General features: G+C 38.7%; 1 protein-coding gene across 2 annotated transcripts; it reads left to right on the forward strand.

Annotated features, from left to right (window-relative positions):
* Positions 1–430: 430 nt before the first annotated feature.
* On the forward strand, positions 431–17,437 carry si:dkey-32e23.4 (dynamin-1-like protein). Of its 2 annotated transcripts, XM_026925535.3 has the most exons (18): positions 431–580; positions 2,347–2,450; positions 2,667–2,808; positions 3,970–4,008; positions 4,478–4,524; positions 4,624–4,692; positions 5,299–5,385; positions 5,491–5,653; positions 6,279–6,399; positions 7,538–7,876; positions 8,684–8,804; positions 9,167–9,322; positions 10,400–10,489; positions 10,743–10,841; positions 11,086–11,199; positions 11,401–11,510; positions 12,303–12,462; positions 13,402–17,437. In XM_026925535.3, exons 2-18 carry the CDS (start codon positions 2,349–2,351, stop codon positions 13,456–13,458), a joined length of 2,016 nt encoding a protein of 671 aa, XP_026781336.2. In that variant the 5' UTR covers positions 431–580; positions 2,347–2,348; the 3' UTR covers positions 13,459–17,437. The 2 variants fall into 2 exon arrangements, with proteins under 2 accessions (XP_026781336.2, XP_026781338.1); XM_026925537.3 differs by lacking the exon at positions 3,970–4,008.
* The last annotated feature ends 5,103 nt before the right edge of the window (positions 17,438–22,540 follow it).

The raw sequence follows: 22,540 nt of genomic DNA on the forward strand, positions 1-22,540 counted from the left end.
AAATAAATAAAAGGTGTAACTTATTGTGAATTGGGTATTACTATCACACCCCCTGTTCTCTTCCCCTTAAAAATAAATATATATTTTAAATATGTATTTATTTAATTTTTTTTTTTAAATATTTGATCATTCTATTCTTATATTGTGGAATTAGTGTGCTTGTACCTGTCATTCATGATTGTATAATTCTTACAAAAAAACCTTTAAAAAATAGTACATATAAAATAGTACTGTTAAATAATACATTTATTTATAAGAATTATTATTAAATTGTAAGGGTGCTGATGCTGGAAGGGATGGGTGTGGTAGCTGTGACCACTCTGTAACTGACAACAAAACTATCCAATCAACTAACAACAAAACAAAACGTCAAACGTGCATTAACCAATCAGAGGCTCTGACGATGTCTGGAACACGCCCCTAATTTTCTTTGACAGCTGCTCCGGGAAGGACGCTGAGGAAGTGAATCCATGAAGTGAATGATTTTATTTTTAGATAAACTGTATTATTTCGTTATAATGACACGAGTAAAACTGTGAAGATTACCCTGGCATTCAGAAAAACACCATTTTGGATTTAGGTAAGTTAGCTAACTAGCTATTATCCTCCTCGGTAATCAATTAGCTCGTTAGCCAACATTTTGTGCTGCTGAATCCCGAACAGCTGCTCACTCACTACATAGGTGCACTTAATAAGAGTGTTATAACGCCATATCTAGTGCACTTCGTTTCCAAATTAGAGCTATTTGGGATTCGGCCTTGCAGTTCTTTGCCCACCGCTCTCTGTTAGGTAGCTAGCTGGCTAGTTATCAGTATTTATTTTACATCATAGCTGTCTTGGATACCTTACATTACAGGGCAGCTAGTTTACTCTTAGCTAAATGTTATGGGTTTTGATTTTACAGCCATATATTGTTGTAATGTCTTGTACTACCTGCTGCTTCTGTCAGCACATCTGGCAGCACATCTGTAAACATGTGGAATTTTATGTTTTAGGTGGTAATGACAAGCATGAGTATGGTTGTGCTGCAGAAATCCTTCAGAAAGCTATTTTATTTACATCATATGTAGTGAGGGAGGTCTAAAGGTAAAACTACTACATTAAATAAATAAATAAATAAATAGGGGGCTACAGAGGTTGCCTTTGTGACCTTTGACCTCTGACGCTCCACAGCAAGGTTTTAATTTATTCAGGCAGGTATGTTTGAGCCATTCAAGTTTTATTTCTCAGTAAATGGAAAACTACTTATCCCATTTCTCTTGAGATCTTGATGGATTCAGTGATTCATTGACTGATTCATTCATCCATCCAATGATTCACTGATTCATGGGGTGCTTCCCAAAACTCTAATGTATGTCGTCTTGATTCCTCAATCTGACTCCGTTCAGCCAAAGACCTAAAGATTGGAGTCCGTCATCTTTAAGAGATCAAGGAACGAGGACGGAGGAGGCTTCTAGAGTAAGGAAACGCAGGTTCTTCCTACGCGGAAGTATTTTTTGCTGTAGCATGTGATGTAAATTCCCCAACCTCTCTCAAACAACTCCAAACAAATTACTTCAGTAATAATAAGAACCGCAGATACAAAATTAATAATCTTAATTTTCATAAACAATGGATACAAATAAAATCCTTGCATGAAAGTGAATTAATAGAAGTCAGTTGGTAGAATCTTGTTTATGCTTCTGTTGTACAGTTAATAGAGCTGGGAATGACGTCATCAATAATTAGTAATTATTAATCAGTAATTCATTAAGTCCCTTTAAAGTGATGTTTCATTTGGTAAATTCATTTGGTCTCGATTCTTCTTGTCCTCGTTTTCTTTTCCTATGCATTCACTGATTAATTTTTTCATTCATTTATTGATTAACTGAATCATTTATTGGTTCATTGATTGATTCAATCATTCAGTGATTCATTCATTGAGTCATTCACTGCTTGATTGATTAATTGATTCATTCATGATTTTCATTTTCGTTTTTTTCTCTTTTTTCGTTTTAATATAAGGGCAGCCTTTTATGATGAGTCTGTGCAGTAAATTAATTGTGGTATGATGATGAACCTGTAGGACGACTATAAAACACTGTTTCACTTTCACCTTTACACCTACTCTCAGGTAAACAGTAATATCCGAGATTATTTTAGGATCACTGAAGGAAGTGTTTTTCTTTTTCAAAATTATGTCAGCGTTCACACAGAGAATAATTAAAAAAATGAAACACAAAACTAGAAGAAACTTAATACAGAATGAACACAATACACAACATAGATCACTTATTAAACAGATGACATTTTCAGGTATTGCTCTCTCTCTCTCTCTCTCTCTCTCTCTCTCTTTCTCTCTTTCAGAGATGGAGACTTTAATCCCCATCATTAACCGGCTGCAGGAGGTCTTCCTCACCGTCGGAGCCGAGGTCATTCAGCTCCCTCAGATCGTTGTAGTTGGCTCACAGGTCAGTCCAACATAGCGACTTCACGTCTCTCTGTACAGAACATCAGCAGCTATATAGGTCTTGTGTAGCTACGAGAAATACACAATACAAATCGATACAAATCAGTACAAATCAGTACAAATCTTGCCACAGGCACATGAAAGGGAACACATTTAGATTCACATTATATTATATATGTACTGATTCTCCATGCTGTGTATCTGATTGACTCCACAGAGCAGTGGGAAGAGTTCTGTGCTGGAAAGTTTGGTTGGACGAGATTTTTTACCCCGTGGTTCAGGAATAGTCACACGGCGCCCTCTAGTGTTACAGCTGGTGAACGTCCCACCACTGGAGGAGCGCCGGAAACAGGAGAACGGTAACTACATGCTGCTGTGTTCAGTATATCCACATAATCCACAGCAACATCGGTGTAAAATACTAATAACTCCTGCATGTCTTTTGCGACCAAAAAAAAAAAAAATCATGGACCCTCTGCTTCAAGCACCTACTTTAAAAACCGTCTGTTAAACCATGTGATTCCCAGTGAGATGCCTCTTGAAAAGAGGGTGAAATGATGAAAAGAGGTCTATTGTTAGGAGTCTCTATTATAACTCTCAGATATCTCAAAAGTGCTGTGAAAAATAAAGCTAAATATCATCGACAAGAATACATAAGGGCTACTGTGGTTAAATAAACAAAAACAAATCCGAAACACTAACCATCCTGATAAAATGATATATAAATACTTCTTTGCTTAAAAAAAAAACACACAATTTCCATATTCTGTGTCGTACTATCTTTACAAATTACTACTTCTTTTGTTTAAGGCTTGAGACCACAGTGCTGTTGAAGTCTTGAATCTGATTGGTCAGAAGTACAAATCACAGTTTTCACATGTATTAATGCTCTTGTTCCAACACGATATCGTTTCCATAGTAACAGCTTGTATGGCGGACGCTCTACATAATGTAAACTAAATAATGAACGAACATGCTGTTAAGCTAATTAACGAAAAAACATGCTGTTATTTAACACATAAAATTCATTGAGATGGTGCAGTTTTCTATGAGGAAATATTTATTTGGCATTTATGGAAGGAGTCTCCAGTGTCAGAGATAACGCTGTAAGTTTTCCACCATGGGGAAGTTTTGGATTCTCAGTAACATGACAAGCTGAATTTGATGCATTATTAACTTCAGGATTGAGAAGAGAGAGAGAGCGAGAGAGAGAGAGAGAGAGGCTGGTGAAGGAACGACTGTTTATAGTTGCTATAACATAGGCACTAACAGGAACTGTGTGTTTTTTCGGCAGTAATTAAAATTCAAATGTGATTTTTTAAGTAACTACTTAACAGCATGTTCCTGAACTAATTTTAAGTCAAATAAATATTTCCTTAGTACCTGTACCTGTTTTTTTGATCATGTCTTCTTCTTTTTCTGTAATGTGTGAAAGTATACACTGTAGAATTGTAGATCTTTCTGTGCCTTCTATTAACATTTTTCTGGCTTGTCCTTTCTGTCTTCTCACTATTTCACAGAAAATGGGACAAAAGCAAACTCTCAGTGCAGCTTTCCAGGTCTCTGTGTGTAAATAACTCTTTAATCTGCATGAACTATTCCTGTCTGGTCCTCAGTTTCACCCGTCATGTACTCATTATGTTTACTTGTGTCATTAATCAGAGCCATTTTCTGTCCCGTGTCTCATCCACGAGATAGAAATAAACCACTTTTCTTTGTTTTATTTTATTTTTAAACCACTTATATCAACTTTTCTGTATTTCTTTCATCATTTCATTATTTAATTTCAGAATGGCTGTGTTATATGGGTCACATCTCCACTACATCATCCCAATTTACACTAATTATAAAAGACTCGTTGTTGTGCAAGGAGAAGTGAATGAAATGTGAAATGAAGTCTTGACTGTACAGTTTTCTTGTTCATCTCATTATAAAGCTTGGTGAAAAAGCCACCATTTCCCCCATAGTGTTCTCTCATAAGCACACTACATTCTTATTAATTCATCCTTCTTTTATTTCTCATTACAGGAATCAAAGCTGAGGAATGGGGAACCTTCCTTCACTGCAAACACCAGGTATTTAACCCTTTCAGTCCTGTCCATTTTTATTTTTTTTTTTAGAATTTTCCACACATTGTGTGTGAATGATGATGTGATTGATCATGTTGTTGACAGGTTTTTACGGATTTCACTGAAATTCGGAATGAAATTGAGGAGGAGACTGAACGCACCACTAACAACAAGGTACTGAGGTACATGTTAATCCGTAAACTTATGGCCACGGGAAAAATGACTTTTCATTCAACATTTTCAAGTCGACATTTGCCTTCAGAATGAATTTTTAGACAAATGAATTTTCACGCAAAACAGGTTTAAGGTAGGTTTAAGCTTTCCAGCCATATTGCAGTGTTTGAAGTGTTTTCACTTAAAAAAAAAAAAAAACAACCTTAGTGTTACACCAATATAAAATGTTCTTTTTAGAGATAAATTTTGTGTTCATTCAAGTGTTATCCATTATCCATTACTGTCACAAGTAAAAAAAAACTGGCAGTGATTTAAAAATATACATAATTTCAAACATTTTTTTCTCTCCTTTCTGAAAATGGATCCTCACAATTGTAATATTTGCAAAAATGAATATCTTTTGAAAATTTGAATATTTCTCTGCATTCTTTCTAAAAACTGCGAAAAACTGTGATAATAGATGTGTACACTGTCTCACAGAGGCTTAGCTTGTGAAGGTCATGTGACATTTGAGTGTCAAAGCCATAATGCTGGTATTGCCACACATCATTTTTTATTTTTGTTTTTATCTTTAATGTTCTGAGTATCGTCTATGTGCGTGTGTAGGGTATCAGCGCAGAACCCATCCATCTGAAGATTTACTCCCCTAACGTTCTAAACCTCACCTTGGTCGACTTGCCTGGAATCACCAAGGTAACCACAAGCAAAACATTTTTTCTTATTGCGCATTATTCTTTTTCATCATTAACACATGTTTGGCTTGATTTCAGCATTGCACACATTTCTCTCTTTCCTCAGGTGCCAGTAGGTGACCAGCCAGAAGATATTGAGACTCAGGTTCAGGAGATGATCCTGTCCTTCATCTCCAACCCTAACTCTCTGATTCTGTGTGTGTCTCCGGCTAACTCGGACCTGGCCACTTCAGATGCACTAAAACTGGCCCGTGAGGTCGACCCTGATGGTGAGAGAGCTCTCATGTCTCCTCCTGTCTCCGGTATTCTGTTATTCTGTCTGTGAATCTGTTGACATAGGGCTTTTTTTTTTTAATTTATGGCACTAGGGGTGGGTGATATTTTTGTTATATCATATCATGACTCAAATGAGGGTCTATCATACATGATGTGTATCATGATATATAGTTTAACTTAAATCATCTTTGATGATTTATATAAAGTCTATGGAAATATTGTTTTTATATTTAATAAAAATATCATTTAACACTGACAAGAAGAAAAAACACAGCTGCATCTTTTCGAACTGCTGCTCACAGGGAAGCGTAATGCATTCGGTGGAAAGAGTGCTATCGGCCCTCTTCTGCATACATGAGCTCACACACTTTTCTGTCACACCACTCGGGAGTCCAAGAATAAGTACATAATTTTAACATCAAATCTGCTGCTTCCAGTCAATTTGTAATTAAATTTATTTAAAAAAAATAAAAATATGTCACGATATCCACAATATCTCAGAAACGTGTATTATGGCATAATTCATCACAATGTCGATATTTTATTAACATAACGCCCAGCCCTATTCCACACTGTCTTTATAGATATATGTATCTGAATGTGTGTGTGTTTTGGCAGGTCGGAGGACTCTGCTGGTCGTGAGTAAGCTCGATCTGATGGATGCTGGGACGGATGCGCTGGAGGTTCTGCTTGGCCGCATCATCCCCGTCAGGCTCGGCATCATCGGGGTGGTCAACAGGTCAGAGTCCAAGAACAGTCCAGAGATAAAATATCTAAATATTTTCATTAGGAAACATTATCATAACTGGCTGTTTCCCCAAGGCTTCATTACCCACAGTTCCTGAAAACACCTTAGGGGATAAGGAGTATGAAGAGAGGCTTTTATAAACCTGTGATTTGCCTTGCAGCTGAGATTATTATCAGAGCTGCTCTGATAGAAAGTTAATCAGCACCACCTGAGCAATTATTCAATAATATGTATACACAATTTTTATTACTTATAGATGCCATTGAATATGTGTACTGTGATTTCTGGATTTGGTATTAAACCTGGTTTCATTTAAATGAAAAAGCAACCACAACCAAAATATGAACAGTCATACTCAGACAATGGTTATATCAGTTATTGTAAAATGAGACAAAATTCTAAATATATTTCTTGTATCGTATACGAGAAATGTATTTAGAATGTGTATGGGGAGTGTGTGGAAATTTACCACCTGTGTGCAGGTTTCTATGCATTCTTAGTCTAGCTTAGTAGTGTAATATTAAATAATATGATTATTTCATTTGGTATAAGCTTTGGCTAAATTTTCCTCTTATTGCCCAGTGAGTGATAAATTGATAATATGCCAGTTCAGTGAATTTTCCAGTCTACTCTGGACAAAAATTGTGCTTACGTTACAACCTGGGAGAGATGCCTTCCTAGAGCAGACACAAGCCAAAATGGGATTTTAAAATTCCTGTCTTTTTTTTTTTTACAATCCAATTTTGTGGTTTTAATTTTTACATGGCAGGGATGCCAATATAATTGGACATTGCTATTGCAAGTGAGCTATTAGTGACCCAGTAGCTTTCCTCTTCCACAAGTGGGCAGTATTTCAACATTATTTTTGCTATTTTTTTTTGTATGTCTAGGTACTGTTATTTATTTACTCTTTTTGTAGAAAAATCGGAGAAAAAAATTGTACTAAACTAATCTTTGCTTGCCATAGATTACACCTCGAAACACACAGACTAACATTTTTTATTAATTTTTTTAATCTTCTTTTTTAAGATTCAGGTTCATTTCTGTAGTATTTTCAATGGCTTTAGTAAAAGAATTAACAACAGGTATTAGAAGCAACAAACACGTGTGTTTTTCTTTTCTTTCTCAGGAGCCAGCATGACTTGAACACTCGGAAAAGTGTAGCAGATGCGTGGCGTGATGAGCAGGCGTTCCTGCAGCGCCACTATCCATCTTTAGCGTCACGCTGTGGCTCACGCTATCTGGCACGCACGCTGAGCCGTCTGCTCATGCACCACATCCGCGACTGCCTGCCTGAGCTAAAGGCACGCGTGACGGCGTTGAGTGCCCAGTACCAGGCGCGGCTGAACAGCTATGGGCAGCCCGTGGAAGACCACAGCGCCACCCTGCTGCAGATCGTCACCAAGTTTGCTACAGACTACTGCAACACCATCGAGGGCACGGCTCGACACATCCAGACCTCTGAGCTGTGAGTGTCTTCAACACACATGCACATTTTATCCATCTCCAAATCTGTGAACCAAACCAGCATGTCCAGAAAATGACCAACAAAGACGAAAAAACTCACGTACATTTTACTGTAGTAGTGCTAAGTATTGAGATATTCCGCTGAAACTTGTTTCACATTGCCTTCCTTTTTATTTATTTTGAAAGCACGGCTCTCAATAACCCTGCAAAAATGTCTTTTTTTTTTTTTTTTGGGAAATATGGGAAAACTATGACGCCAGGGTGGCGTGAAGCGGAGTTACTGTTACCCCAACGTTGACTATTTTCCAAAAACAGCATGCCCTTAAGTGTTTTATTTCTTTTATACCACAGTAATTTGCTAACAGTTACAATATTTATTTATTAAAGAATGCCTTTTTGTTCATTTATAGATACACTTACTGTTGTAGAATGTCCGTGAAACAACTTATCTCTTACATTCCAGCAGCTAGAAACCCTGCCTTATTAAACTCTGCCACCTGCAGTCATGTTGCTGATATATTTCCCCCCCAAAGTGTTAGTGGAGCATCCCACTGAGCCGCTTTTCTTCGCTTGAGAGTCTGACAGATATGGAAAGCCACACATTTCCTCTGTGCAGCTGAGCGAAAATGACAGGCAGCTAATTAGCTGGAGGACCGAGCTCATTACGTCCACTCAGGGAAGGAAATATGGCTCCAGCCTGTAGTGCACTTCCACTCAGCCCATTGATGTGTGAAGTGTATAACTGCTCTTAAGTGCTGTCTGTTGCCACAATCTACCACTCAAGCTGTCTTTTGTATGTCTTTTATAGATGTGGCGGTGCACGGATCTGTTATATATTCCACGAGACGTTTGGCCGAACCCTGCAGTCCATCGACCCGCTGGGAGGACTGACCGAGCTGGACATTCTGACAGCCATCCGAAATGCCACGGTAATGTGTGTTTTCTTTCAAAAGGTGAATTGTGTGTTCTTTAAAAAGATAATTCAAACATCAAACTGAATCGTGCCAAAATCGTACAAGCTCAGCTTCACTGAATGTCACATATTAGAGCTTGGTTAACTCTTGTATTTTAGAACACAAGCTTTGTCTGTCACTTTATAATGAGATTTTCAGCTCCACGTTTCTTAAAATAATGTGGCAACACAACCGCTGTGCAAATTTTCACACCAGTCAGTGCATTCGGATTAAATTCACTGAAAGGATTTAATTAGAGAAAGATGATTAACGCAGCCATAACTGTCTGAACCACCTTGCCCAGGTGCATGCTGGGTAATACAGTGTTTGTGCCGCAGGGTCCACGGCCAGCGTTGTTCGTTCCTGAGGTGAGCTTTGAGCTGCTGGTGAAGAAGCAGATTAAGAGACTGGAGGAGCCGAGTCTGCGCTGCGTGGAGCTCGTCCATGAGGAGCTGCAGAGGATCATCCAGCACTGCTCGTCCCACAGTACACAGGTAACACACACACACACACACACACACACATACACACACGTGCGTAATAAAATATTGTAGCCTAGTCACTATCCTTCCTAAGGACTTGTTCTTATTAATCTTCATTTCGGCAGTATAGAAGATTCTGGTGCAGAATCTATTTTCACACTGAACTTGAGTGGAAGGTGTGTAATTGGCTTTGCTCATTCCACCATGAAGTGTACTTGACCCAGGGTCACTTCATCCTGTCTGTTTGTGGTTACTTGTTTACCAGACGAGGAATGTTTAAAACATGCTCTCTTTCCACAAAATGGGAATGCTAATCAGATTCATATTGTTCATTCAGGTGGTATGCAACGTCTACTATGTAGCCGTATCGTGTGCGATGTGAAAGACGAATATGCTTCAGGTGAACTTTAACCTTGAGTTAGTGATCCTCAGTCTTGTGAGCCAGCAGGACACAAGAAAGCGAGACTGTGGACTAAAATGGAGGAGCTGCTTATTATTAAGTAGCGGTCACATCTGACTTTTGCCTCGTTTGCCTTTTCTTGTTAGCAGCGTTGGCACCTCTGTATACACTCACTCAGAAACTCTTGTTTTTTTGTGCATGTACTACATTAGTGTTGCATCTCTAAACCAAACAAAAATAAGATGTAAATAATAACATAAATAATTTAACACAATATCACAGCATTTATAATTAATCATAATTTGACGTTATTTTCCAGCTCATCCGAGTCACATGACTCAAATTCGCATCTCTCTCACACGTATTCGCACACTTTCTCCAAACCATAGACTTTTCATTAAAATTCTGCTCATCACCACCTCCTTATCTTTTTTCCTCCTCCCTTCTGTGTTTGCACTCATTACACATTATCACGCTTCTGTTTCCAGTTCAGCGTCAAGATTTTTAGAATGAGAATACAGGTGTGTCGGTAACGATAACGGCTCATATTGGGTAATGGATCGTAATGGATCTGGGGGAAAAAATGTAGCTCACATATTAAGTAATGGCCTTATTTATCCTCAATCTGTAGAAAACGACTAGTGTTGATTCTACAAATTGTGTGTGTGTGTGTGTGTGTGTGTTTACAGGAACTGTTGCGCTTTCCCAAACTGCATGACTCAATAGTGGAGGTGGTGACCAGTTTACTCAGGAAACGTCTTCCAATCACCAACGAAATGGTATGAACCAGGATTCTCTCACACACACACACACACGGAAGCACAATCATAAATTAATTAATTAATTTAACAAGAACTGAAGCTAAAGAGACAAATGGTTTCTTTTTGGTTACTGAGGTTAATTTTAGGATTTAATTGTAGCATAGCATATGTCAATGGAAGGTCCTCACAAGGATAGTAAGACAAATGTGTGTGTGTGTGTGTGTGTGTGTGTGTGTGTATGTGTGTGTGTGTGTTTCTGTTTCTGTCTCAGGTCCATAATCTAGTGGCAATAGAACTTGCATACGTCAACACTAAGCACCCAGACTTCACAGATGCTGCACAAGTGTCTGCTTCAGTCAACAGCCAACAGGTACTCGCGCACACACACGCGCACACACACACACGCACACACACACACACACACACACACACACACACACACACACCTAAATTCAGATATAAGACCACATACATTCACAATCATGTCTATTTCATTTTCTTTCATATGTACAGAAATATAACATAAGTCATTTGGTAAAAATGCAAACATAACCATACATTATGTTTATGTTATCATACGTTACCATAACCATATATCATGCATTCATTGCCAGACTGAGTCACTGGATGGAGGGAAGCGCTGGAAGAATGATAAGATGCCATCAGAGGAAAAAGGCTCAGTGCCTGGATTTGGAAGCCCTACCAAAGCAGTCAACCTACTGGACACGGTAAAAAAAAAAAAAAAAAGCATCCTAGATCATTACGTACATTAAGTACATTACGGGTGTCAAGGGGATAGGGGTCACTTTGGAGGTACACAGTTACTGACAAGGTAGGTGGCAACTTGGTGTATATCATTGTAAATGTGACATTTATTGTTTATTTCTGTGCAGTTAAGATTGACTGATAGATATGTTTTGATCCCGTAGGCAGTGCCGATCTCTCGAAAGCTGAGCGCACGTGAGCAGCGGGACTGCGAGGTCATCCAGCGCCTCATCAAGTGCTACTTCCTCATCGTCCGCAAGAACATCCAGGACAGGTCAGAGGGCAAAGGTCAAGTTGATTTAGCAGTACATTTGGTCTGACAAGTGAAGATTGAAGCGGCAAGGAAGCTAAGCCTACATACAAAAACTATGAATAAAAGTGTTTACAGGATTAACATCTTGTATATTCTGCTAAATATTCAGCATAGAGAATCAGTTTATTGTCTGCTAGAATCTTGGCTGTTTTTCTTTCAATTGCCTGGTACTTAAATCTTTAGTCTGACTTGCCTGGAAAGAGAAACTGTATGGATTTATAGAAATGTTAAAAAACAGTTTATGACCAGAAAAATTGTGATGTTGGGTCTACAGTCTGTGTGCACAATGCTCAAGCTTTGGTTACAGCAACATAAATCACATGACAAACATGCTCACACTGTATGAGTATCTCCAAAGCTAAATGTCATGTCTCTGGTCCTCTCCAGATGAAGAATTGCTGACAACCAGGCAGCGCCCCTGTAATTTGTGCCAATGGCAGGACTGTTGTAAGGGCTGGAATGATGTCCTATTTACACAATTAAGTTTACTTAATTATTATCTGACTGCCAAAAGCCATCGGGCAATTAGTTCTTCAGGGTTTAAGTCAGGCAGCTCTGAGATTTAAACTTACACCCTTCCGGTTGCAGTATAGAACCTTAAACACTGCAATATTTCAACTTTATTAAAAAAAAAAATCATCCACTTACAGTACATTCAGTGTCTTGGAACACAGCCAGTTGTTTTTCTCTACCACTTGGTCATTCTTTCCTTCCTCTCTCTCTCTCTCTCTCTCTCTCTCTCTCTGCCCTCAGTGTGCCCAAAGCGGTGATGCACTTCCTGGTGAACTTTGTGAAGGAGCGTCTGCAGAGCGAGCTTGTGGGTCAGCTGTACAAGCAGCCTCTGCTGCAGGAGCTGCTTATTGAGTCTCAGGAAACGGCACAGCAGCGCACTGAGGTCGCCCACATGCTGGAGGTAAATGTGTAGTCAGTGGTATGTATGTGTGTGTGTGTGTGTGCAGATAAGTGTAAGATAAACACGGTATAAATAGGTTAATGAGCTACCTGAGGGAGGTGAGTTGGTGGTTATGCAAATTAGCTGCGTGAGCTGTTACAGTGTCCATTTGTGAACACAGTGAATACAGATATGAATGTTTGCTAGCTACAAGACATACTTCTTACACTCGTGGACCACAGTGTAGTCTGCCATGTCTTCCTTCTAAGGAAGTTTAGTTTTAGAATTATGAGGCACACCAGAGGTTGTAAACTTGCGGACTGTGGTCCAGATGCTGACCCAGAGAGTGTTTCATCAGACTGAACCAAGAACCAAGGACAAGCGGCTTGAACCAAGTTGCTATACAGTCCACTTTATTTATTAACACCTGTACGCCTGCTTGTTTACGCAGTTATGCAATCAGCCAATCATATGGCGGCAGCTCAAAGTATAAAATCATACAGCTACAAGTCAAGAGCTTCAGTTAATGTTCACATCAAACATCAGATCGGGGAAAAGTGATCTCAGTGACATTGTCCAGGTTAGTGCCAGATGGGCTGGTTTGAGTATTTCAGAAATTTTGTAAGATTTTCACACACAACAGTCTCTAGAGCTTACACAGGAGGGTATGAAACACAAAAACATCCAGTGAGCAGCAGTTCTGCAGGCAGACACACGTTGTTGAGAGAGGTCAGAGGAGAATGGCCAGAGATAACAGGAAGGCTACGGTAACTTAAATAATCACTCTTTACAACCGTGGTGTGCAGAAAAGCATCTCAGAACTGATACACTAGTTATATTAGTGTATCATTAGTGTATCAGTCAGAAATTTGCATTTGCTTCTCCTTCTTTTGCCTGACTTTGTCTTCTAAGGCAAACTTCTCTATTTTTTCCTCCCTTATCCCTGTTTTGTCTTCTCAGGCACTCCAGAAAGCCAACAACATTATCTCCGAGATCCGAGAGACACACTTGTGGTAGCCAAAGCTTCACGGCAGCGACACGTCGATGAGTGTGTGTGTTTACATGTTCGTATATATGTGTATGTTTCATATCCGCATCAAATAGCTATTTAAATGCCTCCCAGAGCACATGCATCAAACATATGTTTAACCACTCAGTTCTTCAGGTACTTTGTGTTATTACTGTACAAACACGGCTGTCTTTAAATGTGTGCGTGTGAGAGAGAGAGAGTGAGAGAGAGAGAGAGACAGAGAACTTGTTCATCTATCCTGTAGGTCAATACAAGAAGTCTGCTTATTTTTCCCCTGAATTAAGAGGCATTCTGAAAATGCACTGAGCTTGAAGAGAAGCACTTGAGCCGTGGATGCTTTCTGACGTTCTCAAAAGAAAATTGCACAACCTTGAATTGTTTTTCTGATAGAATTTCTCAGTAAACACCAGGCAGCTACAACTGCACTCAGAAGGTTTGCAGTGGACCAACCCGTAATGACGAACACAGATTAGTCTTTTTTTTTTTTTTTTTTGCTTTTATGAGTACTGGAGCATTTATCAATCTAATCCTAATTTACTGCACCTGTAGCATATGTGTGATTACCACAGAATTCTGCGATGTTTTCCTGCACTGAGAAAAAAAAAAGGAAAAACTAATGGTTGAAAATAAACGTTTATTGACCGAGTTCAACATGTCTGAAGTAAAGCTGTTTTCTGTACTTTTTGTAAGCAGAATTATCTGTGGTAATCACACATGCACTACAGATGCGATATGTAGAGATGAAGTCGAAACACTGGAGTATTCCTTTAATCGAAGTTCCCTGTTTAAATCTGTGGTTAATATTTTACAGTTTATTCCTCTCATACCACAGCAGTTTGCTAATGATTACAATTATTAATTTATTAATGAACACCACGTCATACTTTTAATCCATTTATAGTTACCTTTAAAGTCATGGAACGTCCACGAAACAAGTTAGCGCCTGTTATAACTTACGTTATAGCAGCTATAAACAGTCTTTCCCTCACCAGCCTCTCTGTTTTTCCCCGTCTTGAAGTTAACAAGACAGAAAAAAGCCCCAGAAAAACTACAAACCGCAAACTACTTCATCCTAAAGACTTTCCCATGGTGGAAAAATTACTGACTGTTACCAAGCTCTCACACTGGAGACTGTTAAATAAACATGTCCTTACAGAAAACTTCACCATATCCATGATTAGATGTTTTTCTTTGTTAAAAAACAAAATGCTTATGAAACAGCGTATGAGCTGTTGCTATAGAAATGATAATGTTTTAGAACATTAACACGTTTGACCAATTAGAATAGAGAATTGAACAGCGCTGTGGTGTAATTATTACCACACCACTTTGTCCTAAAGATCTGAACAGAGATGTAAAACGTTTAATAACAAACGCCTCATTTTCACATTTAGTCTTCATGCAGAAATACGAAGCATTATTATTTTGTAAGTGCAGTATATACGATTATTTGGTGTCATTGATATAGATGTGAAGGAATTGAGCGGGTTGTGTATAGCTGTGTTTGTGTCCAGGTACCTTGTTTATTTATGGAAGAAGAAACAGGAAGTAAGACTTAACAGTGATATTGGGCGGTGTGAAAAATAATGGGTGATTAATTAAAATAATTTACGATTAAGAAATGTGCATATCTTTTCTCTTGAGAGTATGACCAAGAAAGAAAAAGAGCCTAATCAACAAAGTTTCTTGTGTTAAATCAGTGTACATGGACTAAAAATGGCCAGCCGAACAAAATGCGACTGAACAAAGGGACATGATTAATAACAGGCCTGATTATAGCTGACTGTTTCACTCCACTTTGGTCAGAGATTTGACGTGTGTTGTTATTAATGGCTGAATATTTATTGTGTGAGCGTGAATGCAGGTTTGTGAGGTTGAGAGAGTTCATACTGAAGCCATTCCATTTATCTTTTGTGTAGTAATGCCTTTGTCTAGCTGTTGAGTCACAAACATATAAGACTGATCAGAAGGCTGTAAGGCTCCTTTCACACCTGGTGTTTTTTTTTTCTCCAGAAAAGCGCTGTCCAGAGCTCACGCAACCCAAGTCCTAGCTAGTATCAGCTATCTAACTAGCCTAGCTTGCTTTATTAGATTTATTATTATCAGTAATAATGATGAGTGTTACTCTGGTGATAAGGAAGTTGTTTACCTTCATTCTAACTCTGGAGGCCGAGGCTCAAGAGAATTTGAGCTGCATGTGCGACTTGACTGTATGCAGAAACAGATGAAGTGGGACGATACATCACACACTTAATTTGAGTTACATTAGGACATTCGTTTCAACCATCTGACCATAAATTTCCTTATATACGCTCACTGACAAGACAAAGTTTTCACCAATATTTTGCTCACCATGTTTGTTTTTCTTGCTTTACCATCAACTTGGGATCTGATTGAGATAAAAAAGACGTTTGACATCATTTTTCTGGGGGGAAAAAACTGTCTTGCGCCACTTCCCGTAGATATCTGAGTAAATAAACGTAAATATTAGTAGATGTAAATTAAATGGTCTGGTGGTTGAGAAAAAACACCTTCTGTGAAAGCAGCCTAAGGCCCTGCTCATATGTATATGGATTTTTTTTTTTTTGGGTTGCTGAAACCGAACCTTTTCGAAAATGGCCTCCAGAGTGGAGAAATGTTAAAACTCCATTTCCACTGGTTCCATGATTTGGCTGTTTTGTGTTCATACTGTGTGGAATCCACTGCGCCAGTGCTACAAACTGCACCATGAACTTAGATTTTGGTGAAAGCTTGGCATTTAAGCGTAATCTTAAGCAGTAGTTACCTCATCGTGAGTCCACACACATGAATCATCAGTTTTCATTTTTGGCCATGTTGGTGTTTTTTGGCATCCTTGTTGCTCAAAACGCAGAATGGTCTATCGTTTTTGTTTTTTCATGTAGATAGAGATATTTTTGAAAATGCTGTTCATGTGGGGGCAGGATTATTTTTTAGTGAATATATCTGTATACATGTGGGCGGGGCCTACGATTAGCATGACAGTTTAATACTGATGTTGCGGTGTATCATGTCTTGGGACTACATGCTTTTCCATACTGCTTGACGTTTTGGTGTTTTGTCGATGCGAGAATAGTCTTGCACCCGATAGCTGTTATAGATTTCGCAAGTGTGTGTTATTTGCATTCGGTTGTTCGGAGCGGAAGTATGGGTGCCGCATCTCCTGAAGCATTTATATTCATAAGGTCACATCTTGGCACTCACAGATGCTGCACAACTCCATATTGAAGCCACTTGCAGAAAGACACGTTGTGCGAAGGTCAGCGTGAAATGTTGATCTATGCGCCAGGAAATGAAAACATAAGAAAGACAAAGAGTCAGAGCTATTCCCTGCCATCCAGAGAGCGAGCGAGCGTGTGTATTCTGTGAACCACCACTCTTCCCCAAACTTTAGAGGATAAAGTCTGTATTTTATCTGCACTCGGAATGTCGAGAGACTGGAGCGACCTTGTTAAAGTGCCGGAGTGTAATGGATGGGAAAGAGGTGTCGAGCTGGTGAATTTTAATCACCTCTGTTGCAAGCTCAGCACTGATGAGCTTATCACTTAACACGCCGAGGTGAATAACTGCCACTTCTCCACGTCTTCGCTGTAGAACGACGCTCGCTCTCAGCCTTTTCTCAGCAGCTCTTCCTGGCTGTTCATCCTCTTTGTAGATGTGTATTTATTTTAGTAACAGCTGAGAGCTGAAATTCTTTTTCTTCCCTTCCAATGATGCAACTTGTTGAAATGTGTTTGCATGGATGAAGGGCTGTGTGTGTGTGTGTGTGTGTGTGTGTGTGTGTGATTTTTAAAAATAATTTTAAGAAACATATCATCATGACAAAATGTCTGTGAGTTCTTGCCTGCCATTATGTTTATGATTATGTCACACATGCCTACGTACTGGTTTCTGTTTGTATGTCATTAAAAGTGAATGCAAGGTGTCTCTCTCCTCATTCTCACACAACAGCAGAGGAAGCAATTAATCTATATCTGTTGGAGCTTTGGAGCTTTGGGGCTTGACAGCTTCAGGGTCTGCGGTTCAATCCTGAGCTTGGGTTACAGAATGTACAGATTTTTACATGTTCTCCTTGTGTTCGTATTGCTTTCTTCTGGGTTCTCTGGTTTCCTCTGACTTCGAAAAAACATACCATTAGGTGAACTGGCGACTCTAAATTGTCCCTAAGTGTGAATGAGTGTAAGCATGGCATCCTGTCCAGGGCGTATTCCTGCCTCATTTCCAACATTTCTGGAGTAAGCTCTGGATCCATCGCCACCTTGCCTAGGAAAAAGCTCTTACTGAAGATGACTGAATGATGAACAAATAAATGGTTATATTAAATTAATACAATACATGGCAAGATGTACTAAAATGAAAATCTGTTGATGCAGCCAAGACCTATTTAAATATCACAGTGTGGAGTTGTATGATGCAGTCATATCTCATATTCAGAATTGGTCACAAGACCAAAGGTCTCCATTGAGTCAGATAGAAGTTGAACAATTTTACCAAGAAGAATGGGCAAAAATATCTGGATCCAGATTTGCAAGGACGATAGAAACTTGCAGCCAAAGGTGGTTCTACAAAGCATTGAGTAAGCAAGGTGAATACTTATGCAACCAACAAAATATATCTATATTTTCCACCTTCAAATGTGGGACATTGTGTAAATCAAATAGTAGCATCCATTTCGCATGGATTGTTTCCAGGTTGTAACACTATGTGGAAAGGTTGAAGGGGGTGAATATTTGTGTAAGGCAGAGGAACTTTAAAATCAAACTGCTTCCCCAAACTAGAGGAGCTCTGACTATTAGCAAATTTTAAGAAAAGCTTCCTTGGAAGCTCATTAATGAAACTGGATGAGACAGCGCCAAAAGTGTACAAAGCTTCTCAATACTTGTTAAAAAGTTGAAAATATAAAAATAAATTTGATTCGTTTTTTTGGTCACTGCATAATTCCATAGTGTGAATATCATCAATACTAGTAAAAAAAAAAAAAAGGAGCCCCTCTATGTGGTGAGTATCTGGTGAAGGCTGATGTATCTGAGACTCTCGTTCCCCTGTGATATCAAAAGCTGATAGCGACCTTGCATGCACATTTGTTTAAAAAAAAAAAAAAAAAAATCTTTTCTTCCCCCGACACAGAAACCTTATGCTCCTGCCTGTCTGGCGAGACGGTGATGATTTATCACTTTTGAATTACACGCCATCAGCTAGTGCAGGCAGCCGCCATAGAAAAGTAATTACTCCTCACATAACAAATATGTGGCTGTCACTAAAGTGAGCCTTCAGGAATTACGATAAGGGAGCTGGTGCTGGTTCTTACACTGGGAATATTATTGCATGATTTCTCTTCGGGACTCGTACCGTAGACCCGATTTATCTTCAAGAGTCATGCTGTAGCCTGCAGCCGATGCAGAATAATATACTCTACTTACAGTATATATTTGGCTTGAAACCAATAGAACATTTGGCTCAGTTGCTTTATGTTACATTATTCTTTACCGGGAGTTTGTATTACACTGGGCCCCTTTCAATAGAGCCAGAGGCTCTTAATAAATCTACATCGAACCAGGAAAAGTAGATTTAGAGAAAACAAATGCCATCTAACGTGAGCAGACTGCACAGTTTCACAGTTTCTGCAGTATATTAGACATCAGTGTTGTGTTTGCGAGAAACCAAATTAACGCCTCGCACCTGATAAGATGCGTTAGATTCCGGCCCGTGGTTCTGTATTTAATGAGACGCATAATGAAATGAATATCGAGCCGTTGCTGCCTCTATTTGAAGAACAGCACTCCTGAGTGACTGTAAAGAAGACGATCGCTGGAGGAAGCTGATTCAAAAATGAGCAAGAGCTCTCGTTCAAGGTTGCAGGTTGTAGGTTCTCACTAGAAAAAAAAAATTACGCCACTTCCATGCCAACAAACTATTTGGAAGACTTGCCAGAAGAAAGCCTGTTTTGATCTAACCACAGACATAAGTGCCTCAAGTTCGCTGTCAAATGAGGAAAAAAAACATTTTTGGCAACAAGCACTCAAAGTGGGTTTGGTGTAAATGGAATGATCATACAGGGAAAAAAAAATTTAAAAAAATGTAACTTAATTATGCTGGAGATGTTGGTCTGTGATGTTGTGCAGCTGTTTTTTTTTTTCTCCAAAGACCCTGAGAACATTGGAAATTTAGCTGCCTCTGCTAAGAGGTTACAGCTGGGTTGTGGTTAGCTCTTTCAGCAGGACAATGATCCAAAACATCCAAATCGACAAAAAAATGACAAGCTTTGACAATTTTGTACCCCAAGGTGGCAATAATCCTGGAGTTGATTGGTCCAGTTCCACTGGAAAACTGAAGACATGGCAATCCTGACTCCATTAACACTAAAATACAAACCTTTTTACAGCTAGAGGTCCAGCAGTAATGATGCTTCTATCAGCACAAATTAAACTTTCCGAACGCAGCTAGCTTAGGGTGTTCAGGTTTACTGTCAGTCTTATAAATCAGAAATTCAAAGCCCACTGTAGCTTTTTTCCTTGCAGGACACGGTTTATTTAGAGACGTTTTTGGAGAGATATTTTGTCTGGCTGTCTTGTAAACAGGGGTAGAAAGTAACAAACTACATGTCCCCAGTCAGGGACCTTAATCAGTGTTTATTAATCACTGAGAAGACCCTCATACCCAATGCAATAGGACTTTGACACTCACCATCGGTCATTATAAGTGTGACTCATTTAACACCCATTAAGCTCTCTTAACATTTTGCGTGACTTCCGGGAGGTTAGCAGCACTCAGGCCAGGAGACCCGAGCTGTACCCGAGCCTGGCTTCTCTGGCAACAAGCTGCAGAAAGATTGACAAGCCAAAAATCTCCCCAAAGGCTTTGAATCTCTGGCAGAGAGGAACACTCCTCATTAAAGACATCTTTCTCACAGGGACATGGCGCAGAGCCGAGTAATGCTATAGAAACACTTTGTCAGCACTTCAAAGCACAGGCCGTTGGCACTTTGGGCTAACACTGAACTTTTTTATAGCTCATCATTAAAATGTTCAGCTAATACATTTTCTGAAATGCACCGAAGCACACGGATTTAATATACTGTTCTGGCAAATGGAAAGTAGCAGGTTGCAGCACCAAACCTATTTTTCAACTCATAAGTTTAAAATATTAAATTGATAGAAAATTAAAGATGGTTCTTCAGTCAAGTCCTTATTAATTCATTTATTTCATTTACTAATTCATCAATTCATTCATGAATTTTCATATGAATCATTTATATTTACATGATTTTTTTCAGATTTATATATTTTCACATGCAGTTTTTACATGATTCATTTCTTTTCACATATAATATTTTCACAATTCAGTTATGGCCACAGGTACTTTTTTTTTTTTTTTTTTTTTTTTTTAACACGACTATTTTCACATCTTTTTGTTTTTTACACATCTAAATCTACTTTGAGAATTCTGCTGCTTTGTGACATAAATAAATACAAATAAAATAAAATGGTAAAAGTACAACTTTTTAAATGTAATACTGTGTGATATTAATCATATGTACACAGAACATACACATGCATAGAAGCTTGCTTTAATTTTTAATAAAAATTTTTTTTTTTTTTTTTACACAGGTCTAATACACCACTGAACCTTTAAAAAGCATCCAGCTAATTTTCAGGCATGTAGTCCAAATTCTGTATGTAATTCCTGCACCCAGTGTGCCAAGATAAAATCCACGTACACGGCACATGCTGGCAGACAAACGCGGTTCTCACTGCCAGTGCAGAGACACTCGAGAGACCATCCTGACTAAATCCAATTAGATAGTCACCTGCATGTCAGAGTCATTATTCATAATTTAGAGGGCCAAGCATTTGCACCACTTAATGTTCCTTTCCCTCTTCTTTTCCCAGATAAGGACTTATAATTCACCTCATTAAGAACTTGATTGTTTGGTGATGAAGTGAATCATGCATTTCAGGGTAGAAAAGAGACAGAAAGAGGTCTGAGATTAGAATAAAAGAAAGGTACTTGTTTACGATTCTGATTGGTTGATATCAAATTTGTGCAATTATATTCCTCATATGTATTACACACTACATATATTATTATATCTAGTTTCATGTCAATTCTGTTAAATCTACATTGTACTGCTGCTTCATCTGCTTATTATACTCTTCTATGTCTATAGGTGACTACTCGGACACTACATACTGTACACAGCTACTATTTATTTTAATACCTTTTGCACCCTTGTTCTCATACTGTGACTGCACATATTCCAGTGTCTACAGTTATTCCAGTGTCTATATATAAATATAGATATAGTATTTGTACATCATTTTTCCCCCTTCTTCCCTCTACTCTACTTTCTTCTTCTCCTTCCCCCTCATCTTCTTATGTATATATTCTGTATTGCACAGCTGTAGAGTACCTGAGCCTCGCAACAAGACTTCCAGTGTACAGCTGTCCCTGACGTTTGTCCCTGACGTTCGTCCCTGACAACTCGAAACCTGAAATGTGTAGTCTGCTCCTTTTATTGTCCACTTGTTTAATTGCTTGATGCAACTTGTTTATTGATGTCAGGAGCTAGACAATAAGCAGAGGCAGAATATCAATTAAATATCTTTTAGCTCCATTTACTATGGCTATTATCCCTGTTCCTGGCCCTCGCAGCCTTTTTAACACATCCATCAATACGAATAGCTCTCAGCTTCCCGGATTAACATTGATTGGCACCATGGCTTCCATGTTCATCAGACGATTTCACTCCTCTGTACGCGTGCATCGCATCAACACAGAAAACTCGACACCAAATTCTACGAATATAGCAGTTTAAGAATCCCTCGCTGGATTCGTACATTGAATACTGAAAACATTTCTATTCTCACAAGCTTTTGACGTGCTATAGGTCCATTATATAGGTTCAGTTCTGTGTTTTATTCTCCTTTAATCTTATTTCATTAGCCTATTCTCTTGTTTTGTATGTTTATTAGCTTTTATCTCATCTTATAGTGTTAAGTTAATTTTATTCAGCCTTAACCCTGTGTAATTATTTGTCGAGTTATTAATTCT

Source organism: Pangasianodon hypophthalmus, chromosome 8, assembly GCF_027358585.1.
Source record: "Pangasianodon hypophthalmus isolate fPanHyp1 chromosome 8, fPanHyp1.pri, whole genome shotgun sequence".
NCBI classification, from domain to species: Eukaryota; Metazoa; Chordata; class Actinopteri; order Siluriformes; family Pangasiidae; genus Pangasianodon; species Pangasianodon hypophthalmus.